The 25,000-nt window shown below is 32.8% G+C and overlaps 1 protein-coding gene across 2 annotated transcripts in view; it reads left to right on the forward strand.

Moving 5' to 3' along the window:
- Positions 1-25,000, forward strand: part of erbb4a (erb-b2 receptor tyrosine kinase 4a) — a 261,739-nt gene that overhangs the window by 180,956 nt on the left and 55,783 nt on the right. For both annotated transcript variants that reach the window (XM_068216185.2, NM_001143751.2), the window contains 6 exon segments: positions 14,989-15,123; positions 15,579-15,644; positions 17,642-17,760; positions 19,437-19,578; positions 19,772-19,885; positions 24,385-24,511. In XM_068216185.2, coding sequence (XP_068072286.1) covers positions 14,989-15,123; positions 15,579-15,644; positions 17,642-17,760; positions 19,437-19,578; positions 19,772-19,885; positions 24,385-24,511 — 703 coding nt within the window.

The raw sequence follows: 25,000 nt of genomic DNA on the forward strand, positions 1-25,000 counted from the left end.
TATTCTATACTGTAAAAAATGCAGGGTTCCACAAAATTCATTCACGTTGTCCCAACACAAATTAAGTTAACTTAACACTTTTAACAAATTTATGTGGATTAAGCATAAAAAAATAAGTTGGCCCAACGAAATATCAAGAATTGTGTCATTTCTGCTCATTTTAATTAAGTAGTTTGAACAAGTTAAAAGATATATATTTTTGAGTGTAAGTGGTTTAGATTCAACAAGGTGCTGGACACATTTCCTCCAAAATTCTGCCCATATCGGCATGATTGTATAACATCCTGTAGCTGCTGTGAATTCGTCGGCTGAACATCAATGATGTCAATCTGCTGTTCCAGCACACCCCAAAGGTCCTCTAATGGATTGAGATCTGCTGACTGTGGAGGCCTTGCCGGAACTCACTGTCATGTTCAAGAAACCAGTTTGAGATGATCTGAGCTTTATGACATGGTGCATGGTCCTGCTGGAGATGGCTTCACTGTGGTCATTAAGGGACAGGCCTTTGTGGATTGGAGGTGTTGAGCTTTCAGAGATGCAATACATATTTATTTGATTTACCATTGCTTTTCTTTTGGCTGAACCAATGTCATCTGTGAACATTTCCTATTAAATGTAAAATACAAGCAATAACTATAAATTTAATATTAGAAGTTTTTATTACGGAAAATATCTGTAAAACAACAGGTATTATAAAACTATACACTGTGTAATAAAAAAAAAAAAAACTAGAAAATTCTGAAAAAATACAGACAATTGCCGGTAAAATAACCTTTATTTTTTACAGTGTACTTCCAGAGACAATGATTGAAAAAAAAAAAAAGAATAAAGTAACCGTGGTACCAGTGATGGATTTAGGCAAGGGCAGTATGGGCGATCGCCCAGGGCGTCATCTTTCTGGGGGCGGCAGGGTGAGGTGGTGCAAAAAAAAAGTGCCCCAAAAAAGCCTTGAGATAACGTTTACTTTATGCAAGTGTATTATTTTAGAGTGGTTATCCCAGAATAAAGTTGTTAGGGGCCATTCACATTCGCCATCTATTGCACGCGCAAGTTTGTTATTTTTTATGTGCAACCAAAACATTGTTGGTGAAAACAAATCAATGCATGTGCGCAAAAAAGCCATTCCCGCGCTGCTCTTGATCCAGGATGTTTAAATGCACTGCGATATGCGTCAACATGCAAGTCGGCAAAATTAAAGTTTATATTAAATGATGATGATGTTACTTTGACTAAGCATGGCTATGAAGCAAAAAGGAGGACTAAGGAGTCAGTGGTGTTTGACAAGGTGCGTGTGACATTTCTGAAGAGCTACGAGTGATGCGGTGTGAAGGGTGCGCAACGTATTTTAGTACCGGGAGGGAGACGTGTGATTTCCGGGGGATTATCACTCGTTTGCGGGCATCGGGAAATCTCTGTGCATTTGCAGGAGACTCCCGAAACTTCAGGAGACTTGGGATGTCTGAAATGACCTCCCGCCCTACTCATAATTCTCTCTTCATATAACCCTATGCATATTACATATCCGTAAAACACTGATAAAGCCGAGCTCGGATCATATTGCTTTGTCACTACAATCGATCCGCTACAGAGTTCGTTTCAATCGAGCCGAGACACCTCATTCAGGCGATCTCTGAGCGATTGTTTTGGTGTGGATCCGAGCGCGATTGGTGGATTCACATATGCCAAACAATACGCGCTAACTGGGCAAACGAGACAGGTTCCGAAACAAAAGTCAAGCTGTGAAAGCACCCTAAGACTTCTTAACATTAATTCTCGGCCTTAAGTCGGGTCTAAGACAACAGATAATTTTGTAAAATATATATTTTAAGTATTCTATAGAATTGTCATAATTAATATTCATGCAAAAAAATTACTCTAGTTGTGTCTTTACATTGTTTTTTAGTTACATTTAGGATTGATTTCTGTTATTTATTTATAATAATAATAATAATAATAATAATAATAATAAACAAACAAACAAACAAATAAATAAATAAATAAATAGTAAATTGTTATATTCATTGAAAATAAATAAATATATTGAAATGTATTTATAATTATTGTTTTTAATGTATACATTTAAAATAAATATTTTAATATATAAAATATATATAAAGTCAACCACATTGTGTCATTATTTCTTGGGGGACAGGGAGGGGGTATGTTTGGGGTGGTTTCACCCAGAGTGCCATTTAAACTAGAACCGCCACTGCGTGGTACCACATTCATTGTAATTACTTCTATCCGGCTGCTCAAATCTAATGGTAGGACAGTCCATTTAGAAATATCAGAAATATTAATATCTTTATCAATTTACTGTCAAAAAGTGTTGACAAGTCTCTTGTTAAATTTATTCCCAAATATCTAACTGACCTTTCTTCCGATTCTAACGCTCAGCTTGAACTTCAGCAGATCGTCTTGACCATGCCCACTTGCCTAAATGCACTGGGTTTCTGCCATGCATTTGGCTTATTAGATATTTGTTGAATCCTGTTATTCCCTAAAGCTCTGCTAGGGAGTCTAAGCCATGTTTGCTGACTCCACGGTTCCACCTTGTCTAATTTATTCATTATGTTACACAAATTTCCATGCTACCTAACACTTTGTGCCCTCATATGTATGCCTGTGCACATCCCTGGCGGTGTATTAATGCAGTAGCCTTGATGTGAAGCATGCTCGCCGTCCACCCCCACAGAGTCTCTCGGGCGAGTAAATGTCCAGTCCTCTGCTTTTCTCCACACACAGCCTTGGGTGCTCACTTAGTGAATGCTTTTTGCTTCTGAGCATCTGTCCGTGAACCCAAGGCTGGACTCCATTGTGTGGATATGGTTGATCCATCTGGGCTCCTGCATTGTTCAACTTTTTTTGTGGATGAGTTTTAGTGATTTGCCAACATGCTTTCAACTTAAGAGCAGGTGCTCAGATTTGTTAAGGTGTTCTTTTGTTTTTCAGGGTCTCTTGTGCAGTTTTGTTGACTGTAACTTTATTACATTTTATTTTTCATCTACTCACTTCCTAAAGAGATTACAATTGCTAACTGACGAGGAACAATAAATGTGTTGCAGCATCTTGGATTTGTGCATTAGATGTTGAGTGTAAATTGAGATTCGTCACTTGAGGATAGTTATGGCTAATTTAATTTAATTTAATTCCCATTCCAATTGAGATTGATATATTAATATATTAACAAATGTGATACAGGATCTTGAAATTTAATTAAATTTTTATATTTATTTAATTAAAATTTTTAATTATGTTAATTTAATTTTAATATTAATTTATTTAATTTCAATTTTAATTTTAATTAATCTGTTCACTTCAAAAAGAGATTGCTATCTTAATACTGATAAAGAAAAATAAATGAAAAAGAAAAAGAAAATAATTTATTTTATTTTATTTTATAAATTTTTTATATTTTCATTTTATTTAATTCAGTTTCATTTAATTTTAATAGTAATGTATTTTATTTTATATTGATAGAAAATAATAAAAAAAAATATATTTTTTTATTTTGAATGTTTTTTAATTTTATTTAATTTTATTAATATTTTTATATTTTAATTTATTTTAATTTTATTTTATTTTATTTACTTCATTGTTCACTTCAAAAAGAGATTGCTATCTTAGTACTGATAAAGAAAAAGATAAAAAATGTTTTATTTTATTTTATTTTATTTTCTGCAAGCATTTTAATATACCTACTGTTCTTATCAGAAACCCCATATAATGGCTTTATATGCATTCACTGATAAAAAAAAATAAATAAATAAAATAAAACAGTTTGGTTTTCCTTCTCTTTTTATTTATTTTTAACAAGTAATAAGCTATCCTGTCCTGTTTTTAAACCTCAATTTTCTATCCTTTTTTTTCCATCAAACTCGAATTGTTGCACATTCAATATTGTTGCTACCTTTTCATTCTGATATCAGAGTAAACTGAAATGCAGCACATTTAAGAGGGTAAAAAGTGTTGTGAGTGGCAAAGAATTTTGGGAAAATCTGAACTGTGAAGGGTCCATCTGTTGTATCCTTCAATGCCTGGCAAATGAAGGATGGATTTCAAGACGGCGTCTGAAGGACTTTGGATTGGGACAACTTTTGTTGGATCGCTGTTATGAAATCGCCCTGGGAATATTACAGATTTTATGTTCAGAAACAGCTAATAATAAGAAAAGTAGCAATATAGAGTTTTTCTGTACACCATTATGTTATACCTAGATTATTTAAATAGAGCTCAAAGAGTTGGTTTAGTCCTTATGACACCCGGTATTGGGTTGAAATAACCCACCATTTTTAGACTTTTAGGTATTTGTTCTTTGACATCCCTGCTGTCATTACTAGACATGCTCCTTATTGCTGATTGGCTGCAAGTGTGTTTTGGGTATCGGTCTGAAACTGGGCTCTAAAGTGGTTTTCAATAATTGCTTAGTGCACATTTTAATGTTTCCCAAAAATGGCTTCCATCATTTTTGATAGTCCTTGTCACAGTTATGTTCATACCTTCATTTCATTTAGTAAATAGATTTTATTAAAATCCAATTCTGTATTTTTGTAACACTTAAATACACTGCAATTTTAATTTTGATACTGCGCCCATTACTCATGATTACTATTGCATAGACCCTACTAAGGTATTTAGCTATTCTTTTCAACAGTGGATGGAATTGGAAATGCATCGTCCATCTTTTTTTTTTCACAGTCTACGGCACAACATGAATTAGCTCTCTAAAGCTGTCACCTCTCACCCTTAAGAATGATAGTTATAAGCACTTTGATTGTATTTCCAAAGCCATTGTAATAGCATTGCTTCTTGAATATGAAATTATGTCGGCAAATTCTGTTTTTCCAACCATCAGTCAAGAACAAAGTGGGGACAGGAAGAGCGCTTTGTGGGTAATAATTGGTTTGCTTCTGAATCTCTCAAAAAACAAAGCCCGTTCATTGCAGCTGAATGTGATTAAAACAACTCTCCGAGGACTTCCTGCGGTGGGGATATAAAGAGATCTCTTGACTCAATTCTGCTGGCAAATTGCGTTCAGGGTGTTCCTTCTCTCTGCGGCCTTCCCTTGTTCCTTTTACAAAGTTGCACTATTAAGTATTTAACTCGTTGTCCCCGCGGAGTGCACTGGGATCATTTAATGTCAAACATTATTCCAAGAAAGTTCATAAAAAAAAGTCTGAGGTCTGATAGTATTAGGCAGGTCTGGCATCAGCAATTTAGCTCCAGTAGAAGTGGAAAATGTGATAGATTGGCATTCTTTTAAGTTGTTTTGGGTGTTGAGTAAATGTGATAGACTGCAATGCTTTTGGGATGTTTGGGGGTTTGTTAAGGTCACTCTGTTCTGATTAATGATAGGTTGTTGTAAACAAATCCCCCCTGCTTGCATACAATTAATTGAATAACATACTCAAGATTGTTTATAACAGCGTGGGCTCATTTTGAAAATGAAGCCCTATATACATTTCTGGAGATCGCAAATTATGTAGCCGAAGGAATGTATGGATGCATTTAAACAAACGCTACGGGGTGGTATGATGCCATCCCTTTTCATCAGTCACATACATCAGGCACATACAGGTCAATCAGTGCTTCTTAAAACACTACCAGTTGTGTTTAGGGAAGGAGGAGGGTGGGTCAGTCGATCAGTCAGTCAGTCGACAGCAGCCTCTGGTGGATTTACATGAGAAGAACAGGTGCAAATGGCACTCGCAGGATGAATTAGAGACTTAAAAAAGCATACACAGCAGCTTTTGGCAAATTTGCGTAAACAAAAACTGCAAAAGAACGTAGCTCCTGGGACATATTTGGTGCTCTCCAGAAATGTATATAGAGATACGTAATCAGAACGAGCCTGGTTGGTTTCTAATCTGACTAGTAATTCAGGATGTGCCAGTTGGTGTGGAAACAATATGCTGTTTTTATTAGTAGCAAATTGACAATGAACACCTCTGAGGACGCCAACATGTAAAAACAACAACAGTATAGTAATTTATAGTAAACACTGTAGTGTTTTTGAACCATATACAGGTGCTGTCAAATCAGCCATCTTCCCCGTGATTGTGTAGCCTACAGAACTGGACTGAGTGCTACGAACACCAGCGATCTAACCACCAGAGATCGCTGGAAAACATTCACACTTACACGAATTACAATCCTGCTTCATAATGGACTACAACACCCAGTCATGCAACACACACACAACCAGTTCCAGCTCCTGACTGATTACACTCTCACAGCTATGCTGCTGTAGCTTACTATGGCTAGGAAGCCGAGTGCGAGTATTTACAATGCTCCAACTACTTAAAAACGCAGAAACTGTGCAAAATTTCACTTTGTGTGTGTGTGTGTAAAGGAGACATCATTGTGGGAAAAAAATAAAATAAAAATTATATACATAATAAATAAAAAAATATACATAGTGACAATTAATATATATATATATATATATATATATATATATATATATATATATATATATATATATATATATATATATACATACATACATACATACACACACACACATATATAAATATATATATATATATATATATACATACATACATACATACACACACACACATATATAAATATATATATATATATATATATATATATATATATATATATATATACATACATACATACACATACATACATATATACATACATAAATATACAGTTGAAGTCAGAATTATTAGCCCCATTCGAAATTTTTTCTCATTTTTAAAATATTTTCCAAATGATGTTTAACAGAGCAAAGAAATTTTCACAGCGTGTCTGATAAATTTTTTTCTCTACTGGAGAAAGGCTTATTTGTTTTATTTTGGCTAGAGTAAAAGCAGTTTTTAATTTTTTAAACACCATTTTAGGGACACAATTATTAGCCCCTTTAAGCTATATTTTTTCTCGATAATCTATAGAACAAACCACTGTTATGCAATGACTTGTCTAATTACCCTTACCTGCCTAGTTAACCTAATTAACCTAGTTAGGTCTTTAAATGTAACTTTAAGCTGTATAGAAGTGTCTTGAAAAGTATCTAGTCAAATATTATTATATATTTATATTTATTATTATTATATAAAAGAAAGCTGGAAATGACATATTAAAACTATTTTGTTTAGAAATCTGTTGAAAGATTCTTTTCTCTGTTAAACAGAAATTGGGGAAAAAATAAACAAGCGGTCTAATAATTCAGGGGGGCTAATAATTCTGACTTCAACTGTATATATATACATATATTAATTGTCATTTCGGTGGTTTAAATTGAACCCTTTCTCTGACCTAAGTTTACATGCAATTATCCAACCTGGTGCAGTCATGTTGTAACTCACAGAGGAAAATATCTGCATACCGCAGTGCTTCCTAACATACTGTAATCTACTGTGACACGAGCTAATTGCGTATTCCAAGAGGTTGCCAGTTTGTTTTACCAAAGGGGTTTGTGTGTTAGTGCTTTGACATTGAGCAATGTCTTATTGGATACTGTGTGACTAAATGTCTGCATTGTAAGTGTAAGTCAGTTTGCTTTGAACTCTTCAGGGTCTCTGTAATCATGATGGCGTTCATTGTATCAGGCCGTATGTAGAGTAATGGATAAAGCAAGCAACCCCATGTCTCAAATTCATTATCAGCACAATGCGATTCGCCAGAAAGATGCGGTGTCAATACCCCAGCTGATCTTTGTCTCCTCTTTGTGAAGGGACTCGATTTCAGAGGGACCTGAAAATTTGCTGCACATTTAGCAAAGAAAATCATTTTAGTCACAAAAATAAATTTTTTTATTCACAAAATCCTGGAGAGACGTCAAATCCACCAAGTATGATCAGACTATGTGACAAATGTAAGAGTGCACCTGTGAACTCTGTCTTGCCAAATGCCGTGTAAGGTGGTAGTTGATTCATGGTTCCAGCAACCCTCCCATCCTGCCCTCCTGAGACCCGGCTGCTGCTGCTGTGATTTCTGGGATGCTCTGCTATCTCCACGAGCCAAACCTGCTCCCTGTGTGGCTGAATAATGAGACGCAGGGTGAATGTGGACGGCTGGCGATGGAGGGCCGTGGATCATGACGCTGGTGTGAAGAGGATATTAGTGGAAGTGGCACTAAGCGACGGCAAGACGGAACTGGAAATTTCATTAGCATTTATTTTTATATAAATTGTGTGACTCTGCACATCTCTCATTTTAATAGGGCCGTGTTTTCTTCTGCAACCATTTCAGGCTCTGTCGATGTTATGGGAATGTAATAAGGAGTTACAAAATGGCTTGATGATGTTAGAGAGTCAATCAAACCAACGGTGGTCTGTGTATTTTTGACTGCAAACCGTCTGTTCATGACATAGTTCAAAAGCAAATATAGAGTTGAGGTCAGAATTATTAGTCCTCCTGAATTGTTAGCCCCTTGTATTATTTTTTCTCCAATTTATGTTTAACGGAAAATTTTTAAACATAATAGTTTTAATAACTCATCTATAAGAACTGATTTATTTTATCTTTCCCATGATGACAGTACATAATATTCCATTAGATATTTTTATAAGCAATAAGACTTTCTCCAGAACAAAAAATATATAGAAAATACTGTGAAAAAATTCCTTGCTCTGTTAAACATTATTTTGGTAAATATTTGAAAAAGAAAACAAAATTCACAGGAGGGCTAATAATTTTGACCAACTATATGTTTGGTATTTTTGCTGTAGCTATGCAAACAATTAAATCAATTCTGAGACTTTTTTTATTTAAAAATAATGATGTCAGTTATGCATAAAAAAATATATATATAAATATATATATATATATATAAAAAAAAAAATATATATATAGTTAATATACAACGAGTTTTGTAATAAAAGAAAATGTTTAGTAAACAACAGTAAATACGGTGGAAAAAAATTTTTAAATGTAATTATTAGCCGTCCTGTAAAAGTTTTTCGAATATATTGTAAGTGATGTTTAATGTAAAGAAGTTTTTCAACGCTTTTTTAAACATCTTAGTTTTGAAAACTAATTTATAACTAATTCGTTTTTTTTTTGCTTTTAGTTGTTTTGCTGCCGAAATTAAAGTGCAATTTAAAGTTTAACTAGGTTAACTAAGCAATTTAGGTTTATTAGATCAAAATGTTAAAATCTTAAGTATATATGTGCTTTTATAAAATCTGAAAATTTTATTTGTTTATTTATTTATTTATCTATTTATTTATTTATTTATTTGTTTGTTTGTGTGTGTGTTTAATTTATTTATTTATTTATTTATTTATTTATTTATTTATTTGTGTTTGTCTGTCTTTCTGTCTGTTTGTTTGTTTGTTTATTAAATAGATTTATTCCAGTCAATCTAAAATCAATTTTAAAAGAACGTATGCTTTAAAATAAAAATAGAAAACAAATAGAAAACAAATATAACTACTTTTTTGCAGTAGAATATATAGAAAATACTGTGAAAATGTCATTACACATTACCTAAGTATTATTTAAAAAAAAAAAAGAATAACAATTTTACATCAGGGCTAATAATTGTGCAGCAGTAAATATAAATCAAAAACTTGAAATATTTCTTGAATGCAAAGCCCTAATATTAGAACAAATTCAGAAGCATCATATGACGACAAAGACTTAAAAAAAAAATAATAATAGAAAATAGCACATTTAACTGTCCAAGTAAAAAAAATAAAAATAAATATATAATAAACAAATTAATAATCAAACCAATAAATGAATAAATAAACTAACATGCTACTCCACTTGTCAAATGACTAGATTATTGTCAAACTTGGATTTTAAATGCATGTTCCTTAATGCGCTCCACATGGCATCATAATTTTTGAAATATTGCCTGTGATTTATTGACCATTTGCTCCAAGTTTTTTATGCAAGCAAAAACTGTGAGAGATACTGAGCTGCCAGTCAGAAAGATGGCAAAAAAAGCACGGCAATAATTTAGAAAGTTTTAACAGCTGTTATTTATTTATCATTGTTCCCCTTGCATATAATTTCAGTTATCGGGACAATGCATCACATTTGTCACCCTGATTCACTGTGAAGCAATAACATTTAAGATGGCTGAAATTTAATCAGAAGGCTTCAACACAATTACTGGTATCCGTGAGGAGGCCCTCCCCCACACAGTCTGCGCTCTCAGATACGCTCACATTTGTCATGCAAAACAATCTCTTCTCTGCTGTCAAAGAAACTAATGGGAAACACTGGCGCTTCTTTTACACTTTTGCGTAATGACAAATTTTTACTCTTTTAGCCAAAGCAGGATATTTACTGTTGCGTTAATTGGAAAATGTGTGGAAATTCAATCTATTATGCGTAGTTCAATGTAATCTGTCAAAAAGTAAACAGGTCTTTACCCAAATGTATTGACTATGAGGCAGTTGGGTTAATTGTTAATAGAAAAGTGTATCTATGGAGGTTGTGTATGCGCAAAATCTGCCATGTCGATAGGGTGATGAGAATGATTATCACAGAGTTGGTTTTCTGTGTAGTTTAGTTGTTATGCTGCTTTTAGGGATTTCTGGGAAGTTGCTGTAGTTTATAGGTGATAACTAGCATGTTGCTTTGGTGTTGATTGTTGCCTGCAGGTTGCTATGTGCTTGGACATGTATATGACGTGAGACTCTTATCGGGCGATAAAAAAAAAAAAAAAAATCGCCGTTAATCTATTCTCAAAGTTGGGTTAGGTGCTGGGTCTATTCTACACAAGCTATGATGACTTTCACCTTGATAGTTTATCGTGGATGTATACCTAGCCGAATTGCACTGTTGGTGGTGAAAATAAGTCTTCGAACCTGTGTGTATTCATACTGTGAAATTACCACATCAATAGTGACGTGCCGACATGGATGCAGTTTAATAGAGTGAATCTGATTAATGTTAGCTCCACATCTAACTATTAGGCACCTGTAGAGTTGATGTGTTCGATAAAAACATTTACAAATTAAACTAACCTAGTGATTTTTAAAATTAATGACGATAAATGAAAGTGAAACTGGTGAGCTGTTTGACAAAAAAAAGTGCCCTTCTGAATCAAATCAGCAGGATGCCCTTCTGAATCTTTCACTTACTTCGAAAACATACTGACTACGCTTACATGGACATCTGTAATCTAGTTATTTGCTTTAATAGACAATGATATAATTAAGGTGTTTACATGAAGTGCTTTCATGTAAGAGTTTTCTCTCATTTTTGGTGACTTTAACTGCAATTCAGTTAACTCATGAACATTTCATTCATTGCCCCATGACAAGCTGGGGTATTAGACGCAAATAAGGAGTATAGACTGGTCAGAGTGTTATGGAATTTAATAAAGCCAAACGGAAAGAAAAAAACTTGTGTGCTTGGCTTATGTGTGTGTATGTGTGCTTATACAGACAGCTTGTTATAGCAACCCGGGCTCATTGTGGAAATGTAGCCCAGCGGATGTTTCTGCGGACTGCGAGATACGTCCCGGGAGGTACGTATTCGAGTGATTTTTGTTTTCGCGGATCCTTGAGAGGCCGCTGTGCACGCTTTTTCGCGTCTCGGGTGCCTCTCGGGAGCGCGCGACGTTCGCGCCAGCGCTGTTCTCGTGTGAAAAGCCGCCGGATCGGCCGACCCGGCCACCCTCCTCTTCCTCCTCCTCCTTCCCTAAACCCAAGCGACGGTTTGCAAAAGCCGCCCAGAAAAAAAAAAAAGCAAAAGCCCTCATCTTCGATTTCGACCGCGTTTTCGGATCCCGCCACGTTCTCGCCCTTATTTTTCAGATTCTGTTTTTCGTCTTACCTGATTTCTGGAACCGCTGTTCCCCGGACTCGATCCCGGTCGTCTTGCCCGCGGCCGGCTTCTCCTCCTCCTTTTCGGGGGCCTCCGCCAACGCAACGCTGTGAGCTAAGCAGACAAACTGGTTGCATCGGGAAAGCCCTCCACTCGGAGGCGAGCCGTCGACCGGCGTTCGCTCGAAAAAAACTAAACGCGTCCGTACGTATCTCCGGCCACGTAAATCGCGGTCTCCAGAAACGTCCGCGGGGCTACATTTCCAGAATGAGCTTGGGTTGTGTTATAGGCTGTCTGAACTCAGTATAGCTGGGTGGTTTTCGGTTTTGTTCTTCCCCTGCTCTTTAGTGTGATCGTGCGCAGCGGGTAGAAAATGGGGCAGGTCGGGCAGCGGGACAACAAATGCTTAATATAAGCAAGAGCGGTCGGGTATGGGCTATAACCTGGCGGGTGCGGGCGGGAGCGGGATTCAAAATTTAGTCCCGAGCAGATCTCTATCTTAGACCATTAGTTTTATTGGTGTTTCTCCAGTGGCACATTTTGACTGTTAAGTGGCTGTTTTGTGCACACAGCTAGCCCAAGTATTCTTGAGTATTTAGAAAAACTACTTGTGTGAATGTATGTGTATGTGTTTGGGTGAGTACCAGGTCTGATTTCCTTCCAGACTGATTCATTGTGTTTTGGAAAGCACAGTACAATGCAATCAGCCAAGCATGCAAGGTGTCTGATACACCTTTTCACACTCTCAGAAGGAAGCCTGGCACCAAACAGACAGTTATGGACCACAGGCTGATCTTGATAAAGGCTGAAGGCGTTTATGGTCATTTACAGATAGAGGAAATCAAAATGAGGTGCCAAAAACAGTTTTTTATTTTTAATCATTGTAATTACACACTGAGAATGAGACGGATAAATTGAACTGTCTGGTCACTTATCTCCGCTCATCAAAGTCACACATGCTCATCACTGCCAGCTTAACAGTCTAAATCGAGAGAGAGTTTCTAGCAGAGCAGAAACTTTAGATTATAAATGTTTGTTGCTTGTGGGGGAAAAAAGCTGAAATCAATAACCTACAAGCACAGACAGTATCAATGTGAATGACTTCCACTGTCTGCTACTGAAGCTTTATCAGCTTTTATTGAAAATTATATATAAAAGTATGGTTGTTGTCAGCTACATTTTTAGTAATCATTCATTCATTCATTCATTTTCTTTTCAAATTAGTCAATTTATTAATCTGGGGGTTGCCACAGCGGAATGAGCCGCCAACTTATCCAGCATATGTTTTACACAGCGGATGCCCTTCCAGCTGCAGCCCAGAACTTGGAAACAACCCTACACTCTTATTCACACTCATACACTACAGAAAGTTTAGCTTACCCAATTCACCTATAGTGCATGTCTTTGAACTTGTGGGGTAAACCGAGCACCTGGAGGGAACCCACAGGGAGAACATGCAAACTCCACACAGAAATGCCAAGAGACCCTGCTGAGGCTCGAACCAGCGTCTTTTTTGCTGTGAGACGATCGTGCTACCCACCTATTTTTTATATATTATTAATACTTTTGTTAGTATCTTTGCATTGTAATCATTAGTAATTATATAAATTAATTTAAATAAAAATATGTTATTATAAAAATAATACTTAATTCAGCTAAAATTATTTTAAATGTCATATTTATATTTATATTTTATATATAAAATATATGTAAAATAAAAAAAAGATATAATATATTTAATGCAATATTTATATTATTTTTTGTTATTTCATTATATTTTTATTTTTCATATTCATCATTATTTGGTATTTTTTGGGAACATTTGTTTTTATTTAATTTTAAATATAAATAAAAACTTAAAAAAAATTAAAAATAAAAAAGTTTTTATTTATTTAATTGTTTTTGTTTAATATAGAAAGCATACAGCATATAACTATATCCTAAAACAACCCTGATTACCAACCCCACCAAGGTAGACTTGTTCTATAATAACAGAAGTTAAAAGATTGCTGTAAAAATAAATAAATAAATAAATAAATAAATAAATAAATAAATAAATGAATGAATGAATGAATGAATGAATATATGAATGAATGAATGAATAAATAAATAAATAAATAAATAAATAAATAGTTATACAATAACTTGTCTAATTAGTCTAACCTGCCTAGTTACTGCTAATTAAACTAGTTAAGCCTTTAAATGTCACTTTAAGCTGTATAGAAGTGTCTTGAAAAATATCTAGTAAAATATTATTTACTGTCATCATGGCAAAGATAAAATAAATGAGTTATTATTAAGGAGTTATTAAAACTAATATGTTTAAAAATGTGTTGAAAAAAATCTGCTCTATGTTAAACAAAAATAGGGAAAAAATAAACAGGGGGGTAATTATTCAGGGTGGCTAATAATTCTGACTTCAACTGTATAAAAAGAGGAAGTTGTACATTAGAAGGTGGAAACAAAAGATTTGACAGTATGAAAAATTATAACCCAGGACTTAGCTCCATGTATGCGCCCTGTTGTAAGCTCCATAAAAATAATGTCCAGCAAAGGCCCCACTATATATATCATTATTTGTTAATGATGTGTTTGAGTAAAACACTTTTATTTTGCTTTATTCTATAAACTTCTGATTACATTTTCTAAAATAATGCAAAGGTAACACTTTTATATTATTTTTAGACAGCACAATACCAATGTTATTACGTCAGAAGAGCTAAAAAAAATCTAATAAAATTGGTTAAATAACTCAGATTTTCAATCATAATTATTTACAGTACATGCTTTTGGGATCAATTATTATTTTCTAAGGAAAACAAAATCTAAATGACAATATTAGTCCTTTTATTCATCAGGGGTCGCTACAGTGGAATGAACCACCAACGTATCCAGCATATATTTTATGCAGCAGATGCCCTTCCAGCCACAACTCAGCACTGGGAAACACCCATACACTCTCATATTCACACTCATACACTACAGACAATGTAGTTTATTCAATTTACCTATAGCGCATGTCTTTGGACTGTGGGGAAACCGGAGCACCTGGAGGAAATCCACACGAACACGAGGATAACAAGCAAACTCCACACTAAAAAGCCAACTGGCCCAGCAAGGGCTCAAACCAGCTTCTTGCTGTGAGGCAACAGTACTAACCAGTGAGCCACCATGCTGCCATTCTAGTACTGATTTGTGTTTCTTTGTTTCTTCTTGTTTTTGTAACAGAAATCCTGAACGGAGGTGTGTATGTGGATCAGAATAAGTTCTTATGTCATGCTGACACCATTCATTGGCACGACATCATCAAAAACCCTCGATCTGAACTTCTGGTGGTTCCGTCAAACAACAGCGGCAACACATGTAAGTTGATCTGACTTATTTGAATTGCCTTTTGATGAAAAAGTAAAATATTAATGTCAGCAGTAAATGCATATTTATATTATAAAAAAAATAACTAATAATAATAATAAAATGCAAATAAAAAGGCATTAGTATTAAACCCTGAAGATTTTCTCTTTGGCACGTTGTAAGAGTAATAGTTATAATGTAATAGCAATTTCAGTGATGTATTACATTATTGAAAATCCAATCTAATTAAAAGTGATTACATTTGCACAAGGGAATTATTCTGTGCAGAAAAAAAAATTAAAGAAAAAGAGTGGTGCAGTATGTTGAATGCATTATACTACCAGTAAAATACAAAATAAATTCTAAATTGTTCATATATGTATTAGCTTTATTGAATGAACTATTTTTGTTTGTTATTACATGGAGCACAAAAATGTATGGCTGGTTTTTCTGGATTATTTTCACAGGCAGACGGTGTCACAGATCTTGTAATGGACGGTGCTGGGGTCACCAAGAAGATCAGTGTCAAAGCTGTGAGTTTTTTATTCATCCAATTTGCACCACAGCCATATTATATTGTCTATTCCACACTTTGTTGTCAATTTAGCTTTTTTAGGAATTGAAAATGCTTTTCTGACAGCAAATGAATTGTTAATTATTTATTTATTATTTATTGAGTTCTTTCAGATGTTTCTTAGTGGAAATGAAATCTCACAATCATCAGTGTTTTTACTATTAGGATGCTGTTGATTTGTTAATAGATTTTATTTACAGATAGTCCATTTTTATATTAAATGCTAAACTGTATTATTATTCATAGTTTAAGCATTAAAGGTCTCACAGAGTGCTTTTTAAAATGTGCATTTTTGTCTGCTGCTTGATGAAATTTGATCTTAAACATGACAATGGGAAAAGACATTGAGTAGCTCCTCCCCCTGGATGTGTTACAGTTTGTTTATATGACAGTTATCTCAAGATAGATTTCTTTTACTGCTTACTTGTTTACATACAATATATATATATATATATATATATATATATATATATATATATATATATATATATATATATATATAAATATATATATATATATATATATATATATATATATATATATATATATATATATATATATATATATATATATATATATATATATATATATATATAGTTGAAGTCAGAAGTATTAGCCCCCCTTAGATTTTTTTTTTTCTTTTTTTCAATAATTCCCAAATGATGTTTAACAGAGCAAGAAAATTTTTCAGTGGGGTTTTGAAGTTATGAATGGTCATTTGTGACATTATTTGTTATAAAGGAATTCATCTCCTATTGTCAGTTTGAGCCTCTGGCTGTTGGCTGTGATAATGATCTGGTAGGAGGTTATCAGAGTACTGTATCTCTGCTGTCTGAAACCTGCTGTTGATGCAGCTCATCGTTTGGGTGATAATTAGAGCCAAATAAAAGAGTGACAAAAAGAAGTACAGAGAGAGACACTGATCGTATTTTTCTCTTGAGTTTGGGATGTCAGAGTGAGGCTCTTTAACTTCACCAGACATCTCAGATGGGTTTGAAGTCATGGACTTTACTGTCAGAGTGACAAACTTGTTATTTGACAGTGTCTGTTTTGGTTTGCACACAGCCTCAATTAACTAATTTAGCTGTCAGGAAAAGTATGCTTTTGAATACAAACAGAATATTATTATATCAGCTGCTGTATCTAACGCAAGTTTGACTTTATCAACTAGATATATAAGCTAAGAATATGATGCAAGTGGCCAGTATGTCAGCATCTCAGCTAAGTGCAGATATTAACTAATTTTTCAATTGATTCTCATGGTAATTCATTTAGAATTTAATGGCTTGTTCGTATGAATTTCTACGATTTAATTTGTAAATTTTTTTAATATGATTTGCACATCCACCCATGACATTTGGAATTAGGGATGGAGTTTGGGTGCCATGCCTACTTAAAAAAAAGTGTATGTATGTGGAAACATAACTATTTTATATATTGTGAGAAAAGTGGCAAATTCATACAATTTCATTTGAAATTGATTTTTTTTTTTACAATATTTAAAAAAAGTTGTTTCCTCATGAGATTGGCCTAGATTCAACATCAACAAGCATATTATGGCAATGACTTTGCAATACATAATGCATATGTGCCGTTTGAACAACTATTGTGCGAAGTAACAGTTTAAATGTATGTTTTATTTCAATAAAAATATAGCAAATGTATTGAAATGTTTTATTTTGTCATTTAATTTATTTATCTGATTGCATTTTGTATCATTATTATTATTATTATTATTTATTTAGTTAGGTACTTTTTAAATTAATTAATTAAATAATTAGTTAAATTACTTATTTATTTATTTATTTTTATTTATTTATTATTTATTTGTAAGTAGTAGTAGTGGTAGTAGTAGTAGTAGAAACAATGCAATATACTAAGATTAGACAAAATTGTTAACTTTTTTTGTAACTAAATTTTCTATTTCTCTCCCCATTTTTATTCATAATCATACAGTGACGAAGACGGTGTGTGCGGAGCAGTGTGACGGTCGCTGTTTTGGGCCATATGTCAGTAACTGCTGTCATCGTGAATGTGCAGGAGGCTGTTTCGGACCCAAAGACACCGACTGCTTCGTATGTCACAGATTCCTTTATTTATACCTAATCTGCATTAATATCTAGTGTAAAAGGGTTCTTACAAATACCTCCTCTATTAGTTTTAAAAATGATTTGACTGCTCATATAAACTTATTCTACAATGCGGAAGTGCAAGTGCCTGTGCTTATTTAGAACTTCTGATTTATTTGACTATGGGGGAAATAAAATAGAACTAGGAATAATAAACAAAAGTAAATCGTCAAACTCATAAAATTAATACTATAATAATAAAATACAAATTTGCAACATCAAAAAGCATAATCCAGCCAATTTGAATGTTATCACTCGATTGAATGGGTGTTATCAGTGGTTATCAGCTGATAGATATGGGCCAGTAGGGGTCTTCTGTGCCTATTAGTAGGCTGAGAAGGCTGTTATCATCCATCCACATGGTTAATCAGCTATAGGTCACATACAGCTGAAGTTAACGATAATTATTTATATTATTTATTAAATTTCCCAATAATTGTATTTTCTTAATGTCTACCCCTACCATAACTCTAAACCCAACCATCACAGTAATGTAAAAACTGATCTGGATGTGGAGTCTTCTCTATTAGTATAGCTGAATAACTATGTGAATGGATGATAACAGCCTTCTGAGTGTGACCGGTCCTCGCTTTACTCTGCGTTGTGTTGTGTTTAGGCGAAAGGAACCAGTCACATGGGAGTTACCAGCCTTTTATTCTGCATGAATAAAACAAACAAATGGCAAAGCTGAGTATGTGCCTTGCTTAGGAGCTCACCAACCTCTCCTCAATCGCGTTTGCCGCGAACTGACATAAATCTGGTTGAAGTGTGTTTAACATACACCTAAAAAAAGAGAGAAACATTATACATAAATTCAAAAACATAACAGAAGCATAAACACATATGTAAACACATACCTGCATGAATAAAACAAACAAATGGCAAAGCTGAGTATGTGCCTTCCTTAGGAGCTCACAAACCTATTAAAGGGATAATTCCCACTACAAAGCTTGCACATTCATGCTTATAAACTTTACCCAAAATACATGCCTCATATACGTTCAACCTCTTATACATGTTTAAACATCAATGTAATGCAATTTACAACAACATTGCATGTGTTATTATGATAAACAACAGTTATATTTTAACCGGAGCTTCAGTAAAACTCACCTCTCCTCAATCGCATTTGCCGCGAACTGAGCGAGAGCAGGCGGAACCGGGAAAACGACACTTAAAGGGGCCACGCACTATTTTCCAAAATACACCAATACATTGAAAACAAACACAACTATGATTTCATTACCTCTGAAATAGAAGATATTCAAAGAACAACTTTGAAAATATGAAATTAAATAAAAGTAATTGATGATTAACAAGGAAAATTTTGAGTGAATTATTATATATAATATAACACCTGTTACATGAGCCTACTAGTAGGCACAGAAGGCCCATACTGGCCTCTATCTATCAGCTGATAACCACTGATAACGCCTATTCAATATAGTGATTACATTTAAATCGGGTTACAAATCAATGGAAGTGAATGAGACCAGAAGTCTCAAGCCAATAAGATTCCATTGGTTGCATCCACCTGTACATGAAAGAATAAGGTCAATAGCTGTCTCTTATTATATTCATGTTTTGTCAGTCATACTCATGCAACTATTTCCTGTTGACAGGCTTGCACCAACTTTAATGACAGTGGCGCCTGCGTGACTCAATGTCCTCAACCATTCGTCTACAATCCAACGACCTTCCAGCTCGAGCACAATCCCAATGCCAAATACACCTATGGAGCTTTCTGTGTCAAGAAATGCCCGCGTGAGTCAGCTTCAATAATTTACTACTAATCCAACAAGCATATAATCCACTTGGTAACTCTTCTTCATGAGCACAAATATGTATGTTTTGGCCCGGTTCCATTTCCAGCTGGTGATGGCATGTTTGTTCACCTCAGATTATCAGTGTGCATCTGTTTCATTAATGCTCTGTTATTCTGCTTTCTGGATCTTAGATAATTTTGTTGTGGACCACAGCTCTTGTGTCAGAGCCTGTCCGAGCAACAAGATGGAGGTGGAGGAAAATCAGACCAAGATGTGCATCCCCTGCACTGACATCTGCCCGAAAGGTCAGGGATATTTGTGAAGGTTGTTTATGTTGCAAAGGACATTTTATACATCATGATGGTACATGAATCCAAGTTCTTTTAGGCTGTGTTAATTCACTTGTTCTCTTTGATTTAGCTTTAGACTTTGCTAATTGTTTTAATAATACTTCCCAGAATGTTAACTACTATTTGATTGTTGCTTTTCTTTTACTATTTTGACAATACTATACTACAACAATACTATTTTGATTGTTGCATGATTTTGCCATCAAATTTAAAACATATACTCAGAAGATGGTTGGCATTTTGACCTATTACTTGTCTGTATTGCTTTAAAACCTGTTTCATATATTTGTTCATGGAATAATACAGTTTTTACAGCTGTGCATTTTTTATACACTTAAGCATCTATAACTTTTTTTTAGTTTTGAGCATTATAAACTCTAGAACAGTGGTTCTCAAACTTTTTTCATCAAGTACCACCTCAGAAAAAAATGGTCTCTCCAAGCACCACCATAATGAGCCGTACTGAAATACTGTAGCGTAGTAGGCACATTAATTCCTATTAACAAGAATAAAATTGTCAGCCACTTTAAACATTATAAATAGTTTGAACATTAACCCTGCACTGTGCTTATATATATATATATATAAATAAATAATAATAAATAAATAAAAACATTAACATTTAAATTAAAATGTGCTTTTAAAAGTTAAAAATGATAAGTTACTGTTCTTAAAAAGTAAAAAAAAAAAAAAAAAAAAAATCCTGTACCCCTGTAAAGTATTAACATAGTAGCCTATTTATCAACACCTAGAAATATTGGCTATATGTCATCATATTTATGTATAAATCATTTTTGATACATTTTTAATTATATATAGCATGCATATATGACATTTGATTCCTCTGCATATCTCTAGAAGGAAGCCCACATACCACTAGTGTTACACGTACCACAGTTTGAGAACCACTGCTCTAGATGATGGATAGTAAAGCCCAAAGTGTCTTCTTTCCAAAGATATCTAAACTAACAATGTAGACCAAATTTTTTTAAGCAGCTTTACTGTTTTAGTCTGGGAAGGTCCTTTATTGAGAAAATGCCTCTGACGATGATGGAGAAAAGGACACTGATATAGTCTCAGAAAACCTTTTTCAGAAATCTTGTTTTGCATGATATCTTCATTTTTAAATATAAGCTCGAGAGGCACTTGGCCTTGAAGGCAATATTTTTTCTAGGTCATTACATGAAGAATTTTGTGTGTTTGTATGTGGAAAATCAAATATTGAAAAAAAAATAGTTTAGTTTTTTAGTTTTTCATAGTAAAGCCCAAATTGTGTTTTCCCCAACTATACCTAATTTTAGTTTGTAGCTCACTTGGGTCAAGAATTGTTACTATTTAAATTTAGGTTGGTGAAAATCACCATAAGTGAGTGCTAACAGACTGTTTTCGGCAGAACATCTCTTATGTGAGAGTAATGTTAAGTTGAGTTGAGTTGAGTTGTTGAGATGAGTTTAGATGAGTTTAGTTTAGTTTAGTTTAGTTTAGTTTAGTTTAGTTTAGTTTAGTTTAGTTTAGTTTAGTTTAGTTTATCAAAATTCGTCTAGCCAGCAACTGTTATCACTTGACTGCTTTTTGTTTGGGTTCAGAGCAGTCGGTCTTGTGTGAAATGGAATGGCTGAAAAGGCTACAATGTATAATTTTTAACCTTGGTCCAGACTACAGGTGTGAAAGCACCCTTACAATTAAAATATGATTAATAAAACTACTAAATATTATACAATTTAAATATATTTGGATGGGTATAATTGCAATATATTTTTAAATATTTATATATTTATTTACCTATACTTTTAATAAATTTAACGTAAAATATAGCAGATAAAATATCTAGTCATTGAAAAAGTTATTTTCAGATCCTGGTTGTGTATACTTTTGACTGATCCGGCTAATGCACTTTGGCATCTGAGACTATCATGATCAAAACAGCAACTGGCTGAATAACTGAAATGAATGGCTTTTCCCCCTACATCAAATTAAGCATTATGTTTCCTTCCATTTATTATGCTTTCAGTGGTTCCTTCTTATGATGTCTCTGAAATTAAAGAACCAGCATATGTTGTGTTTTTTCAATGCTAGTCAGAATGTGCTGCTGGCATTTAAAGCAGGATTTTATTTTATTTTATTTTATTTTGTTTTATTTTATTTTATTTTATTTTATTTTATTTTATTTTATTTTATTTTATTTTATTTTATTTTATTTTATTTTATTTTATTTTATTTTATTTTATTTTATTTTATTTTATTTTATTCATTAAGACTTCCTTGAAGTGTTCAATTGTTCAAACACTATAGCCTTTCAATAGGTCAACTAATCCAGCCCTAACCAGTAGTTTTACATAGTCTAAACTACTATGTACCATATACATGTTCATAATATTAGGAACATAATACATTTATAATTATGAAGCATTTAGAGAGTCAGTTCTATAATGATCCTAACATAGTTTGTGATTAATGAGGGATGACCACAAAATAAGCTGAAATAATAATGTGCACAGACACCAAACTGGGTCATATTAGTCAATCTCAATATGACTCTCATTTGATCATAATTAGGCTCACAATGAGGGGGAAATTGACTCAGTGGATGTTTGAATAACCCTTTCTTCTGTGAAATAACATCAAGTGAATGTCTCGGCTCATCTTACAATGGAGAAATGCATTTCAGTGTATTTATATATGATATTAAAGCATGCTCAAATGCTTCTGGAGTTTTTGTAAAGCAACCAGAGTGCTGTTTTTATATTTATATATCCAACCGGTTGTTATCTCAGAATAAACCCAGACAGCATGAATAGGACCCCTGCACAAAGCAAAATAAATCCTGAATGGGTTTATTTTTGCGATAACTACCAGTTGGGTGTACAACTATTCGACTTAATACATGGCTGCTTCCCACATATAACAGAATTCAGATTGTTGATTTTAGTCATAATATTTGATTTTCTCCAGCAAAGAAAGCAGTTGCTATTAACAGACATGTTTAAACTTCAATGAAATGTAAGGCCTTGCAATATACAATCATTATTATATGGATTTTCGTCACATTCATAATTATGTGGGCAGAATTTATCGATCTGAGATGGAAGTCGTGGCTGTTTGTTATCTAATAATCTGTTACAGTATACAAAACATGTTATGTCAAGAAGATGAACACTAAAGTCAAAGAAGTAATAAAAACCAGCCCGATCTCATTAAGAAAAGCCATAAAAGTGGCCAATTTGTTCAAATTCACACGATTTCATTCATATGAAAGCACACAATTTTCAAAAGTAGACATGCCCCCTAACCCCACCCCTAAGCATACCCCTCAATTAGATCCCTCTACTAATTATGCATTGCCATGAGTTTTTGTAAAAAATACTGCAGTATTAAAAATATATATAATAATAATCAAATACTGCAGTGGCATTAAGTTTTAAATTGTTACTTGTTTATTTTATTTTGTCATGTTATGTTTGTCTTTTTTATTAATTTCATTTATTTATAAGTCTATGTAGCAGTTTTATATTCCGTTTTAGCACTGAAATGTATTTACTTTCAGTTAGATGTTAATGTAACATCATTCATTCATTCATTCATTCATTCATTCATTCATTCATTCATTCATTCATTCATTCATATTCTATTTTATTTTTTTTTGTTTTGTTTAGTTTTGCTTGTTTGTTTGTTTATTTTATTTATTAAATTTATTTTAATTTTGTTTTATTTTAATTTATTTGATTAGTAAAATTGTTTGTGTTATTGTACCACATGTGGGATGTTTTGCGGTACATTTAAAAATAAGTAAATGAAATAAATATTATTTATTTATTTTATTTTATTATTAATTATTACTTTTTTATTTTATGATTTTATGATTGTTTGTTTGTTTATTTGTTTGTGTTATCATACCACAGGTGGGACATTTTGCAGTAAATAAAAAAGTTGATAAATATAAATTTTTCATTATTGTTTAATTATTTTATTTTATTTTATTTTATTTTATTTTATTTTATTTTATTTTATTTTATTTTATTTTATTTTATTATTTATTTATTTATTTATTTATTTATTTATTTATTTATTTATTTATTTATTTTTATTTTTTATTTTTTTTTTTTACTTTTATTTATTTTTATTTATTATTAAAAAATATTTTATTTTTATTGTTTTATTTTATTTTATTGTTTGTTTGTTTGTTTTATTTTTGTTATACCACAGGGATGTTTTGCAGTACATTTCAAAAATAAATAAATAAAATAATTTTTTGTTTGTTTGTTTTTTTTGTTTGTTTGTTTGTTTGCTTCAACCTGAACTTATCCTAACCCAAACGTATCCTGACAAACTATATATTGTTTAATATGTATATATAACCTGGGGTGGCAGTGGCTAATTTTTTGCTTTTTTTCTAGAGTCTCAATTGTGCTGAGTACATTTTGAATGTTATTAATTGGTTTGTTTTTGTGATTCAGTGTGTGATGGAATAGGAACCGGCAGTCTTCAAATGGCTCAAACAGTCGATTCCAGTAACATTGAGAAGTTTGTCAACTGCACCAAGATTAATGGCAACCTAATCTTCCTTATTACAGGCATCAAAGGGTGAGACCAATAGAGCTCGTAATGGCCTATATAACCTTCAGCCTTCAATGCTCTTTAATTTTTTTCTGTGAATAAACAAATAATTGTATTTACATATTATAATAATATACATTTTTAAATTCTTTTTTTACAATATTTTCTCATCAATATAAAAATAATCCATATATAAATAAAAAACTCACACATTTTATTTTATTTTTATTTTTATTTGATTGTTTTATTTTAGTTTATTTTATCTTATCAAAATTAAATGAATTTAAATAAATTAAATTAATTTTTTTTCTATTGAATACAAGAAAAGTTCATTTAAAACCAAAGCTTTTGTTGTTGTTTTTGATGGATCTCAATTGTTACAGGTATTCAACAAATAAAGAAAATACATAAATAACCATTTCAGGGTGATTAAAAAGATACATTTTAATAGATTTTTGCACCAACTACTCCTTAAAACAATCAAAAAGCAGATTTCTAAAACTAATGATAGAATTT

This window comes from Danio rerio, chromosome 1, assembly GCF_049306965.1.
Source record: "Danio rerio strain Tuebingen ecotype United States chromosome 1, GRCz12tu, whole genome shotgun sequence".
Taxonomy (NCBI): Eukaryota; Metazoa; Chordata; class Actinopteri; order Cypriniformes; family Danionidae; genus Danio; species Danio rerio.